The sequence below is a fragment of the Festucalex cinctus genome, chromosome 21, assembly GCF_051991245.1.
Source record: "Festucalex cinctus isolate MCC-2025b chromosome 21, RoL_Fcin_1.0, whole genome shotgun sequence".
Taxonomy (NCBI): Eukaryota; Metazoa; Chordata; class Actinopteri; order Syngnathiformes; family Syngnathidae; genus Festucalex; species Festucalex cinctus.
Genome location: NC_135431.1, coordinates 11,733,374 through 11,746,396, shown reverse-complemented (window position 1 = coordinate 11,746,396; position 13,023 = coordinate 11,733,374). Strand labels below are relative to the sequence as shown.

General features: G+C 40.5%; 1 protein-coding gene across 1 annotated transcript; it reads right to left on the bottom strand.

The window, feature by feature from the left end:
• Window positions 1–807: 807 nt before the first annotated feature.
• Window positions 808–12,868, bottom strand: snx3 (sorting nexin 3). Its single transcript, XM_077511506.1, has 4 exons — window positions 12,661–12,868; window positions 4,428–4,523; window positions 4,085–4,209; window positions 808–1,642 (listed from the first exon to the last, which is right to left on the bottom strand). Exons 1-4 carry the CDS (start codon window positions 12,820–12,822, stop codon window positions 1,537–1,539), a joined length of 489 nt encoding a protein of 162 aa, XP_077367632.1. The 5' UTR covers window positions 12,823–12,868; the 3' UTR covers window positions 808–1,536.
• Window positions 12,869–13,023: the final 155 nt, after the last annotated feature.

Genomic DNA, 13,023 nt, shown 5'->3' with positions numbered 1-13,023 from the left:
TTTTTTTTTTTTAACGATTGTTTTAATTTCAAATGAAAGTGTTGCCACAGTATCGTTTTCTAAAAATAAATAAATAAATACAATAAATAAAATATATTAATCATCCAAACTACATTTTAAGTTTATAAAATGAACTAAAAATAACTAATTCAAGCAAAATTGTGCTTTATTTTTGTCTGTCAATTATTTTTATGAGCTTTCAGGCTTTATTTTAAATGTATTTATTTTGATTTTAGCCTGCCAGAAAATGGCCTACTTCGTTACTAATGAGCAAACAAATCAAAAAGCATTTAAAAAAAAAAAAAGAAAAAAAGAAATACTATTTAAAAACTAACAAACCCACTCTACAAACTAACTGAATTTAAAAATCAAATGTCTAAACATAAAAACTACGAAAAAAGGCAGAACCATTCTAACACCGATGTGGTTGGAGCATTAGAGCCACGCTAAAAAGAGATGCAAAAGTTGTGAAATTATGATAGTGAAAATTGAATTTTGAGGGAGTTGGGGGGAGAGGGGAAGAAATTACAGTACAGTCCTTTTTTTGTACAATACCAATATTTTAATTATGTGCATCCCGATTCTGATATTAATTATAGTAGTTAATTCACATAAAAATGACAACTTAATCTGAGTAAAATTGCATCTTTTTTTTTTTATGAAAAAAATAAAAATAAAAATTCCAAATGATTCCCATAACTGAAAAGTTTATACTGTTTTCTCATGACAGTCTGACTTTTCATTCAAAGAATAATTACTTATTGCGCATGCATTTGAATGTAGGCAAACAAAAACAAACATTTGCAGTTGATATTTCATCTATTTTATTGGAAAATCTTCAAAATAAACAAAAAAAATGGCACAGCAATATATAAATCTCAAAATGCGTATATAGCCAGTAGAAATACTGCACTTCCCTCTGTGTAAATTGACTTCCTAGAAAAGCGATGGCGATAACGTGGCAAGTGCTGGTTGCTGGACACACACACATGCTTCCTTTTTTGGGTAGGGGGTGGGGAGATGGGGGGGTGGTTAGGGGTCAAACACGTATAATTTTCAAGGCCCACTAATGTGCGACATGCCAATAATGACTATACAATGGAGTCGGCTGCGGGTCTCACATGGAAAGACTCAAAGTTACGACATAAAGGAATATATTCAAGACATAGCTAACGATAAATACAATTTATACACTCATGTTAGTGGCATTTCCGGACATCGAGAGACCACGTGATGCTGCGAACATTCTCGGCTATTGAACGGGGGAAAGAAAGTGGAGGAGGTAACTTTTTGAAAGGGGCAGTGAGCGATATCGCTTGCTCTCTCTCTACTTTTTTTTTTTCTTTTAGGTGGGGGAGTATCTTTGTGATTTTTTTTTTTTTTTTTTTTTTTTAATTGTTTGAGAAGAACCAGAAGCAGTGAAGATGGAGCACTTTGGGTTGGGTGGTCCGAGCTCGGCTGAACAGGTGGATCAAGTCCGATGAGGGCGGTTGGGCTAGTTGCTTGCCTGCGCCATCTTCTATTTGTTTTTGTTTTTTAAGCTTGTCTGACTTTGGACGGGGTGTAGTGCTTGTCCAAAGACTCATCCTGTAGAAACATGTGCAGGCATTTCTCGTTCTGGGCCAGAGGGTGCCCGGCCACTCTGAAAACACACAACAGGTTTCAATCAACAACATTAGGAAAGGAGGAGTCAGTTATCAACCTGAATCAAAAAAAAAAAAAAAAAAAAAAAAAACTTAAAGTGTAAATTATATTGTAGCCAATATACTAGCCAATCATTGCTGTTATTTTTGTACCTGTTAATGTGATTTTCGCTCCTGAACCAGCGTCGACACATCAGGGCTGTCATCTGTCAGGCGCGAGTAATTTTTTGCGCAACTTTGACATCACCCCCCACGAAACTTGGCGTTTTTTGATTTATAAACTACTAAGGTATTTATTGTTGCCACTTTAAAGAATAAAAGATTTCAATCCAACTTCCTACTAATGTAGCGGGGTGGGAGGATGACACAAAAAAAAAAAAAAAGTGGTCAATGACAACGTAGTCATATTTTGCTACTTTCCCAACTCTGATTAACACTTAAAAGAATAAAATCCCTCACAAAATTATTTACTTCGCAAGACATTTCGCAGGAACCCAAACATTTTAGCACTACTAGCCAATTTCATGTGAAGATGTCAAGGATCAACATCCAAACAGAAGATTAAAAATATCACTCACCATTGCTGCACTTGAACGAGCTGTGGCCGTTTGTGCACAGTAGCGTTTAGCATCCATCCATTTATCCTTATAGTATCCAGCAACAAAGGTAAAAGTCATCACTCTCGGGCGGCTGCTCAAGGCCAGGTGACCGCGGAGGGAGCCTTGGCTGCGGCTCTCCTTCAAGTCACCCCAAGTTTCAATATTGATAGTAAATATTGTTTTCGAGGAGTCGAGGAGGCTTCAGCTCATTGTGTGTATAACCCATAATCTCATTTGCCAAGTCGTGTTGATAAACAGCTCACTGTTTACTTCTGAAGTAGCTCACAGTGATGCCAGTTTATCTCCAACATCATGCAGCAGCAGTGAACTCAAAAGTAGCCAGAACAATGTTAGCATATTTGAGGTGGCTTTCAATATCGGTCGAATTTTGCGGTACTGGACTTATTATACACCACTGTGCTAGTTTTTTTTTTTTTTTGGGGGGGGGGGGGCAGTATTCTCTTGTGCAATAATTAATGAAGGTAAGGTGGGATTCAATAACCAGTCAATGAGCAAAAAGCATGACAGTAACGATCGTTAAATATGACTTGGGAAAATCAATTTGTCATTCTGCTTTTTCCATTAAGATTTGGAGGGAAATGTTCTTTTTTGAAAAGGCACTCTGACATGAGGCTTGACTCAGTGTTCCTGCAGATGACGCACGAGGGCTTATAATTAAATATGCCGTGCACCTGAGACCCGGGGGGTGATGCCATTTTATGTCCGCATCTTAACCTCTAATAGGAAATAGTTAATACAAATTACAAGCGCCAAACATTGGGGTCAGAAGATTTTTTTTTTTTTCCACCCACTAGTTTTGAGGGACAATCAAGCTGTGCATTCCAAAAGATCCTCTTCACAATGCTCTCAATCATTTCATAAAGCAGCTAGCCGGACTATGAACAATGATATGATTAACAGCAGAGATTTATTGCCTGGAATGCTTGCAACAACATCCTAATTACCCACACATTGTCTAAAAAAACAAAAAAAAAAAAAACATTTATGGTTTGAACTTTTCTTGGCACACTTGACGTTCAAACCGTTGATACATTTGCACATGAAACAAAAATAACGACCACAGCTGCAAACAAAGCAAATAATTACAATGGCACAGTAACTTTTATTGTTCGGCAGCTGAGGGAAAAAAAACAAAAAACAAAAAAAAATGTGCGGGATCGCGTTTAAACGCGCTGTAATTTCTGTTGCAATTATCATAAATTAAACATGCCAAACGTGTGTAGAAAAAGTGCTTTGTTAGGTAATTACGAACGACAAAGAAGCGAGCACGTTGGGTTGTGTGTGGTAAGAGAACACAAGTGAAAAAGTGGAAGAAAGTTGGCACAAAGTGCTTTGTTTCGATGCTCTTGAACTTTAACAAACTGTAATCTATAATAGATTGATAGTTTATTATAATTAACTTTGTGTTGGGTAAAAAAAAAAATTATTGAACATGACCTTGAAAAAAATAATCACATATGATAACGGCAATCGCCGAAATTTTAGCATCTGCCAAAAAAGAACCCCACTCATGTTGGTGTGGCTCGTAATTAAAATTGTCATTACGGTATGTTTGTACAAAGGACAATATAGTTAATATATATATACGTACACATTCAAAACATTGCCTGTACAGATAACATTTTTAAAATGTTTTCTAAGTTTCTGGTTCCATATTTACTATGAGAGAAAGCAACCATTTTAACAGTCGAATTGATTAATTCTCATTCACTGCCTGACCAGTTAAAATGGATGTTTTGACGTCTATAGCCGTCAATGGCAGTGAATGAGTTAAGCTTGGAGGTGTGAATGTATACACTGAAGTCTGAGGTGACGGCTTACTTGTTTAGGAACTGCTCCAGGGCTTTTCTCCTCTCTTCTATGAAAGAGTCATCAAATATCCCATCGTCCCCTCGGAAGGGCAGCTGCCGGATCAGAGCTTTACCCGGGAGCGGAGGCACAACAACCTGAGAGAGAAGAATGCCGCGGGAAAATTAGCGGCAGCACTTAAACGGGCACAAAGACGACCACCAATGTTTCATTCAATGTACACTTTATAAATGGATTTCACGGGTGCCTGTGTGGAGGTGAGGCGCTCCAAACATTTTGAAGGTTAGAAACTAAACACAAATTTGTATTCATCGGCTGGGCTGTAAACATATAAATAGGTGCTGTGCCCCCTCACCTTGCTCTCCCTCTCCAGCTCTGCCCTGAGCCACTCAAAGTCACTGTAGCGCCTCCGTACACTCGACTCCTTCAGCTTGAAGATGGGAAGGTTAGTCTGAGGGGAGGAAAAAAAAAAAAAAAAAGGAAAATGGTTCAAAAGGAGACACTCCTTTCGAGATTCCACAGTGCCTCGCCAAATGCATGAAGCTGTATAAACAAACACACACTACAGTGGATTAAAGGACAACATTTGTATGATCACATTTTTTTTTTTTTTTTTTTTTAAATCATGACTCTTCTCAGGATGTGGAGTTATGCGGTGGAGTACCATGACCACAACACTCAGACGTGACTAGAAGTCAACTATTGAAGCAGATGTAGCTTCCAATTTATTCCTCATGCAGAAGGTACACTGGATGCCAAGGTTACAAATATATTTGTTTATAGCTATTTTATTAAGATGGTAAATGTGTGGTTTCTTAGCAGCTGTAAGCAATATTTTCAAAAAAAATTGAAAAAAAATAAATCGTGAAATATTTTATAATGTGGAGTGGATATTTATTTTATTATTTATACATTTATTTATTAATTATGCATGAATTCCACTTTTTCAACTGAAGGCCAGAAATAAATGACATTTTCTATGATTATTGAGATGCACATGCAGAAGACTTGCTTTGAGTCGCCCATATCAAAGTATAAAAGCAAGTTTCAAAGTATTATAATGATTATATTGATACTTTTAATATTGTATACCTGTGATTTTCTTTGAGGAACCTTCAGCGGGGGCTAATATCAGAGCATAAAGTTCAGAAATAAGGTTTGTTTTTATGTCCCAATGAAAGCCTTTAACAGTGAACAGCCAATCAGAGACGAGTACTCCACCATATAAAAACATGAGCCAGTTGACATTGTCCCAAGTGGGTGAACAAAAGTGATTTTATTTTCGTGTCTTGAGGTTTAAGGGAAAAAAAAAAAAAGATGAAAAAAATACATAAATCCATCCTACTGAAACTGGCCTCCAAGAGACAAAAATCACTTATGTTTCGCTCACCAAGGTCTCCCGCACTCAAACTCTTTTGCCATTTTTTTTTTTTTTGCATTTTCGCAAGCGCAGCGGAGACGCTCGCATACTCCCCCATTGCCGTTGACGAGCACTCGAGAGCGGCGTTCTCGTTTGAAAGACAGGAGATGTTTCGACATTGACAGAGAACACTGGCTCAAACAGCAAATTATAGCACAATGCCAAACCTATTCACTCGTCCTGACAGCACATGGCCATCCCATGACAATGTACCAACGAGGAGGGGCTGAATGAGGATTTTCAATAGCGGGCGGCGTTCACAGAAGGTCAGATTTTACGGAAAGAAAGCGCGACAATGGCAAAGCAATTGAGCAAGTAGGTGTGGCATAAGTTCAGATATGAACAGCAGACTGATCAATAGACAGATGTCCACAACTGGGGATGGAGAGTTAACTACAAGGCTGAGTAAATGGCCACACAACAGAAAAAAAAAAAAGTGTGTGTGTGTGTGTTTGGGGGTCATAAAGGAGGAGCTGGAAAATGAGAGAGCTCAGGAGCTTCATCTGGGCTGTGCTGGACTAATTGAGGAGGGAGGGAGGGAGGGCAGGAGTGGTCTTTTTGCTCTCATGGTCCCTTTCCTTTCAGTTTTGTTCCTCTTTATTCCTTTTGCGCTTTTATAATACGTCTGATTTTCTGCCTTTGAGACTCTTTGTGATGTTTCAACGGGAAGAACACAGGCACTGTTTTTTTCTCTGGCTAGTTATCTTCTATCTAGGTCTTAGTGACTAAAAACTGAAAGTCAGAAGGAAGTTTTTTTTGTGTTTGTTTTACTACGAGCCACAGGGCACACCCGTTGTCTCGATCAGTTAGTCTAAGGTGGTAATCTCAGCTCTTTTTGAGAAGTTTTTTTCCTAGTCTTGCCCTTATGACAGCAACAAATGTTTGACATTATCACAAGTCTTTCAGTCAACCAACAGCTAATAGATGAGCTCTAACAAAACCGGACACAGGAAACTTTGCAAACCAACACGAGAACGGCACGGACGGAGTGGAAACACGGGCGAAAACACGACTGCGGCGAAGAAGTTCGACCATCCAGAAATTGGAACGGATAGCAGAGCTGTGGTCATAACAGACCAGCCTGTTTGATGTAAACTCTCCACTCTATCACGACTCGATTATTAAAATAGTTAATAATCGATTAATTTGATAATCGATTTTTATTAATTTTGACAGCTTTAGCTGCGACTAACTGTTTTTCAAGGGTCTTTTCCAAATCTTCTCAAAGTCTTCTAATTGAGAGGTAGCAAAAGTGGGACAGTTGGGAGTCAGATATTCTCGGACCTTCAGCAAAGGAAACACAATCAAGTCCATAGCATACCTTTCTGAATAAGCGAGTACAGTCTGGTACATTTAGCAGTTCAAAGCACTTCAGCTATCAAAGGCTGTACAAGGTAATAGATATCAAACCGGAATTGTGCAGTTGAATTTTACACTTAAAAAAAAATGTAATGTTTTGGATTTAAAGTCATTTGTATTTCTGCTATGCTAACCCTACTTTACTCAGAAAGGCTTGAGATGTGATTTGAACTCAATCTTCTACAAATGAGGAGAAAAGCAAGCCAAACTGACCCGCCTGGCAAAAATGTCTTTTTAAGTTCTCCCCTTGCATCTATCTCCCTTCTGGTTCTTCCCAGGTGAAGTTGTCAAAGAGTCACCCCCCTTCAGTCCTCTTTCCCAGGTCACAGGAGAAGTGGATTAGTTTAGCTTTATTGGCCCACTGCTCTGGCATTAACTCCACTCGGCTGTCCCTGCTGCGTAATGTTACCTCACAGCGAGGAGCGCCGCAAAGTTAATCCCCAGCACAACAGATCACAGTTACAGGTAATCTGCCACCGCCGTGACTCTAATCCCATCATGCGCACACTGGAAAACACTTAACTGAGCACAAACCCGCACACATGCACGACGTTTAATTAAGTACGGTTGCGTTTGAGGCGTTGCCTAAACTAGATTTGGCAAATGGCAAAAATGGAATCTGGTCAATTGGTCTCAAGACAATAAAACCGAGCAACGAGGGTTGAAAATAGAAAGTCACCTGGCCTCGAGAACCTTTTGCACTCTCAAACCCTGTGATTAAGAGATTGCTCCTGCAGGACAGGGGGAGGAACGCCAAGGACAAAAGTGAAAAGTGAGAGGTCTCGCTCACCCAAAAGGAGGCGGTGCGTGAGAGCCCTCAGAGTCAAAGATCAGGTTTCCTCAGCCTCTGTTCTCGACTTACTGGCCCTTGTGCCGGCTTTGACACGGGAACAGCTTTCACCCGGTAAGGTGTCAGCGTTTCGCTAACTGCCTACAAGGGCACACGTCTCCTCTCTCACATGCTCAAAATTGAACTGAATAGGAGAAAGACAAATAAATTGGCAATGCTACAACTGTCTCCCATTTCGTGGAATTTTCTTTAAAAAACAAAACGAGAACCCATTGTTTTATTTTCAAAATTCTCGAAGCGAAATTCTCAGGTTGAAGTGGCCATTCGAACCAGACTCAGCATTTTGACAGACTCAATTTTGGGAACTCTTGTTAATAAATATGCACGTGGGGGATTGTTGGGCCTCATGAAAGCCTAAGTGAAAGAGAGAATACTCCATGAAGCTACCCTCTTGAAAACCACCAGTGTCACTTCCTATTATGAGCGTACAAGGCAATCTATGCTCCATAGGAAGAGAGTGAGGCATAATGTGTGAGACACAATATCTTAGCTTCATTGAAAATGGCAGAAGGCTTTAAAAATAGCCTCGGACAAAGATCACTCATCTCCTGAGAGAAGAGTTCAAGACCACCACGCATTAGCTTTTAGCAGCATAAATCAAGTCAAGTTGGAGAGTGCGCATCCTAAAGCTCGCCCCCTCTCGCACCCCTTTACCCCCACCTACCCGCAACCCCCTTTCACAATAATGGCATTAAAAATGGCAACATAATACCATCTCATTGCATCATACTCTAAAATGGTGAAAGAAGAGGCTGGGAACAAAAGCTTTGGGGTGACGGGTCTTTTGCTCTCGCCTTGCCGTGTACTCTCTCTCGCTCGCCGGCCCCTGCGCTCTGACAGTCTATCCACTCTCTCGCTGGCAAAAAGCTGCTTTGTTACCATAGTATCAACTCCCACTTTTGATACTGTCATCTCAAGTAGGATATGGTAGCCTTGATACAATATGTTCCCCATTTCCATTAAAATAGTTGTCCAAGAGGATGCTGTAGACTTTGGATTACACTTGACTGTGCCTGACAAGCACGCCCACCCCGCCCCTCCTTCTCACACCCACCCGCCCCATGTCGACTCATTTTTATTAATGGCCAAATTCACCCCCCCCCCCCCGCCAGAATTCAAAGCAGAAAGAAAGCAAGGGAGAAGCTAAGGGAGTACAAAAGAGAAGGGGTAGAGGATGAGAAGTATGAGAAGCCTTTTATGTGCTCCTATCTATAAACAAAGCAAGATACCAAAGTTCAGAGTTCATTGTGACCTCCAGAAAACAAGGGAAGTGGTGCGAAAAGACAATCTAATAATGTCATCAGCGCCATCAGAGTATTAGTAAATATAAGGCTATAAATGGAATCTTTGCCTGCGAAATCACTCGTTTCTACGTTAACATTGAGACCAGTGGCTGTTGAAAGCAATGTCGATTTCCACCATATGCATGTTTGCAGTTGCTGGTTTCTACAAAAAGGGAAAAGGTGACTAAATGAAGGAGGTTTGTTCACAGGTATGGAAAAAATCAAACCAGATATTTTCAAGTTCAACCACTGTCAGCACTTTAGGCTAGCTTGGTCGTCCCGCAAAATCCATCCACTTCCTATTAACATCATTAAACTTGTGGGTAAGATGGAGAACGTCAGAGTTGACTGCCTGCGAGAGGCAGGGTACATTTTGGACTGTCCACCAACGTCCAAAATAATAAAAAGATTCTTGTGGGTCTATTTAATACTTTAAATTCCACTTAAAATAGCATAATAAAATGCAATTTAAAAAAAAAAAATTGTCACAAAATGTCCACTTTTGACACAAAAGACAGCAGAAACAAAAAAGATCCAAACATGCTTTGTCAACCTAAAATAAGCTTTCCGTGGGTCTCTTGGGCATTCCAGATTTCAATTACAAGCTAAAACAAATGGATTTGAATGAGAACAAAAGTCGACTTCTTCAACGAGACCCTCGACATTACAAATCCGCTCAGGAAAAATGAGATATCCGTCTCCTTTCAGCATCTAGTTAGCTTTCATCTCTGCGAGTGAAAGAGGGCGGCCTGATCCCATTGATTTGAATACGAACGTAAAGCCTGCCTATCAACAAGTGACTACGCAGGCTGACTCGGAGAGAGCCAGTGTAAATAGCTGGCCTCCGGTAAGGGGAGGGGAAAAAAAAAAAAAAAAACAAAAAAAACACAACTTATGATTCACCACCATCTCTCAACCTTCACCAACTGTAACAGTGTGGACTTTATCATTTCATAGTGTAAATAAGCCCTTGAGCTGGTGTTTACATCATGTCATTTAAGCCAGCAGTTATCGCCATATCTGTGTAAGCTCACTACGAAGCAGGCGAGTGACTGCAGGAGAGTGAAATGGGATAAGTGGAAACAGGATCAAGGCTGGTGAAGGGGGGTGGCTTTATACCCTTCCGTGGATTTTCAGGGTGTATGGCCGGGCAGTTAACACTCCAGCTTTCCCCCCAGAAAATGCCTGGCCTATTTCATTCTTTCCCCTCTCAATGAGGGGATTAAGAAGACTCTCTCAGAGCGACCACAAGGGCTCTCTCAATTTTGGGTGGAACGTGGGACAGCAGTGGGAACTTGGGCACGGCAAATGAGCTGTGAGCAAAAAGGGGGGGAAAAATTATACAGACACATCTTTGGGTTCACGAATATTGTGATTAGCAGTGTAACCAAAAATCAATGAAAGGCTGACCAATAGTTTGCCTTGCTGAAGGTGAATGACTTCAAAATGATGCTGAAGATAGTAAGTGAAGCAAAGTTGACGCCACATTCATCGAGGAGCGAGGGACGTGCCGCTTCATCTGTGGTCTTATGCAAAGCGGGGTCACACGGGGCTACGAGGTGCATAATAATGCTGATTACACGCGTATGCTAATTATACCACGCTCATCAAGTACAGTAGCCCCGTGTTCAACTCTTGACGCCTGGAGAATGCTTTGCTTCTCTCGCCCCTTATCTTTAAGGTGCAGCCAGCCAAATCTATCAGGTCCGTTAACCAATCGAAACTACAAAATACAGAGGCGTCCGTAAACCGAAATGACATTACATTGAGATAATAGATGAGGCAATTAGATGAGACCAGTGACTGACAAGTTTCAGGCACTCAGTCCAAAAATGGCTACAATAAAAACAATGAAACGTGTGAATTAGTATAGAGTAGACCAGTGATTCTCAACTGGTGGGTTGGAACCCAAAAGTGGGTCACTTTTGGTGGGTTGTGGACAGCTGGTAAAACAACAATTAATTGTGTTCAGATGTTTTTGACTGAGATTGTCACGATTCTTCTTTTACTGATAGGAGGTCCCGTTCGCGCTTAATGTATTTTATAAAGCGCATCAGGTTATAAGCCACATCCACCTGGTGTGGATTTTTTTTTTTTTTCGCCAACATTTTGGCCACGCCAGACTAAGTCATGGATACGTACCCCTAAGTTGTGACATTACTTACTCAGGAGTGGGCATTCGCACAGCGATGTCCGTGGCTATAAAACAACAACAATACATTATTAGCTGCACCGTCACATTGGCCGCAGGGGTCAGAGCGTTTAAAAAAAAAATAGCGGATTATAGTCCGGAAAATACAGCTAAGTCAATCTCTTGCATCTTTCATGTAATAAAATAATTTAAACAAATAAAAGTCCCTCAGCAAAGATAAATTCAATTTATTAAAATCTATTTTTGCTGTCATCTTTGTGTTAGTACAAACACATGAACTTTTAGTTTTACCAGGCATTTAAAATGAACAAGAAAGTTAAGAAACAAAGGTGGTCTAATATTTATTTATTTATTTATTTACTGTGACTATAAAACAAACGGAGGAAGAACAGTGGGATGCATTGTGGTCATCCAAAACTGTGAATTTCTAAGATATGGTTTATGCTGGTGCTAATAGGCAGTCTGCAATATATCGATCTTTACAATTGAGTAAAAGTAATGTGTTAAACCAAACTTCAGGGTCCGTGTTTCGCAACAAGTGGAAGTGTTTGATCGCAACAGCCCCCACTGGACTTACACAATGCTGTCACATTCGCTGCCTCGTATGGGCCAGTTGCTGTGCAAGCGGTTACTATTGCAGCATGAGTCAGGGCACGTCTTTTACTCAGTCATCAACTTGTTTAGCAAAGGATTGTGGGAGCTCCTCTGCAAACGGAAGCCCTTCTATTCCCCTGCAATGTCCTCAGCAGGAGGAGGAAGGAAATGCTTTGCAGGGAGGTGAGTGAGAGGATCAGTGTGCATCCTGTCTGCTTGGGCTGACGGTGTACCCCCACCACCCTGACCACATATTACGCCATACCGCAAGAAAATGGCTGCAAAAGAATAGTTAGGCAAGAGATGATCCATTCAGTCAACAGAGCACAAAATCCAAAGCTCACATCAATATGATTAAAGTGGAGAGGACATGGGGGATTACTTGAGTGGACAAACAACCATCTGTTGATCATGAGTTCGATGGTCATTTCCAGATCATGGGGTGTGGCTGAATTCAAACAAAGTTATTAGGGTTTCAAATTTAATAGTGACTGGTCCTTTTCTTGCAAATGTACAATTTTAAGCTACTCTGACAACTTTGCTGCTCTTGCAGGTGCCCTTTTAATTAACGCTGTGTTCACCTGATTTTAACAAATTGCCTGTCAAAGCCAAGGAAAGCAACAAAAATAGGATCTTGGTTGACAGAACGTGACTAAATTTGGCGTCACACTCGTCAAAGACATCATCCAATGCTAAGTAGCTAAACGTGGGTATCTTATTCTGACGGATGTTGCTAACCTGTCAGCGAACTGCTTTCACCCATGCCGATTTAATTGGCATCAATTGTCACAAATACTTGACTAAACCTAGCTATCGACGTTATTTCGTCACAATGTCACCCGCCAATAATCTGTATTTGTGTGCTAATGTTAAGTAAATAGCCCACAGGCTAACGGTACTAGCACAACTACAGTAATGATGAAAGCTCACCTTCAGTCTGACTTCATACGTCGTGTGTCTGCCCCTTCCCACGCCGATGGTCTCGGGGTTGCTCACATCAATCTCCAGAAAGTTACTCGGTGGTCCATAAGCGTCGTTTAGGTTCTGAGGCTTAGTAAAGAGCCTTCTTGTATCAGCTATGGTGTCAGCCATTTCTAACGGTGCGCTTTATCGAAGCTAGCTGTACTGTCAAGCGGAACTGAAAACTAATATGTACGTTCCGGTAGTCGCCTTCACAATAAAACATTTGATAGACGCTTCGGTGTGCGTAAAATAAAAACCTAGAAAATGTATTGGTTTAGAACAAATAATTTATATGAATATGTTTTATACCAGAGGCTAAAATTTAAAATG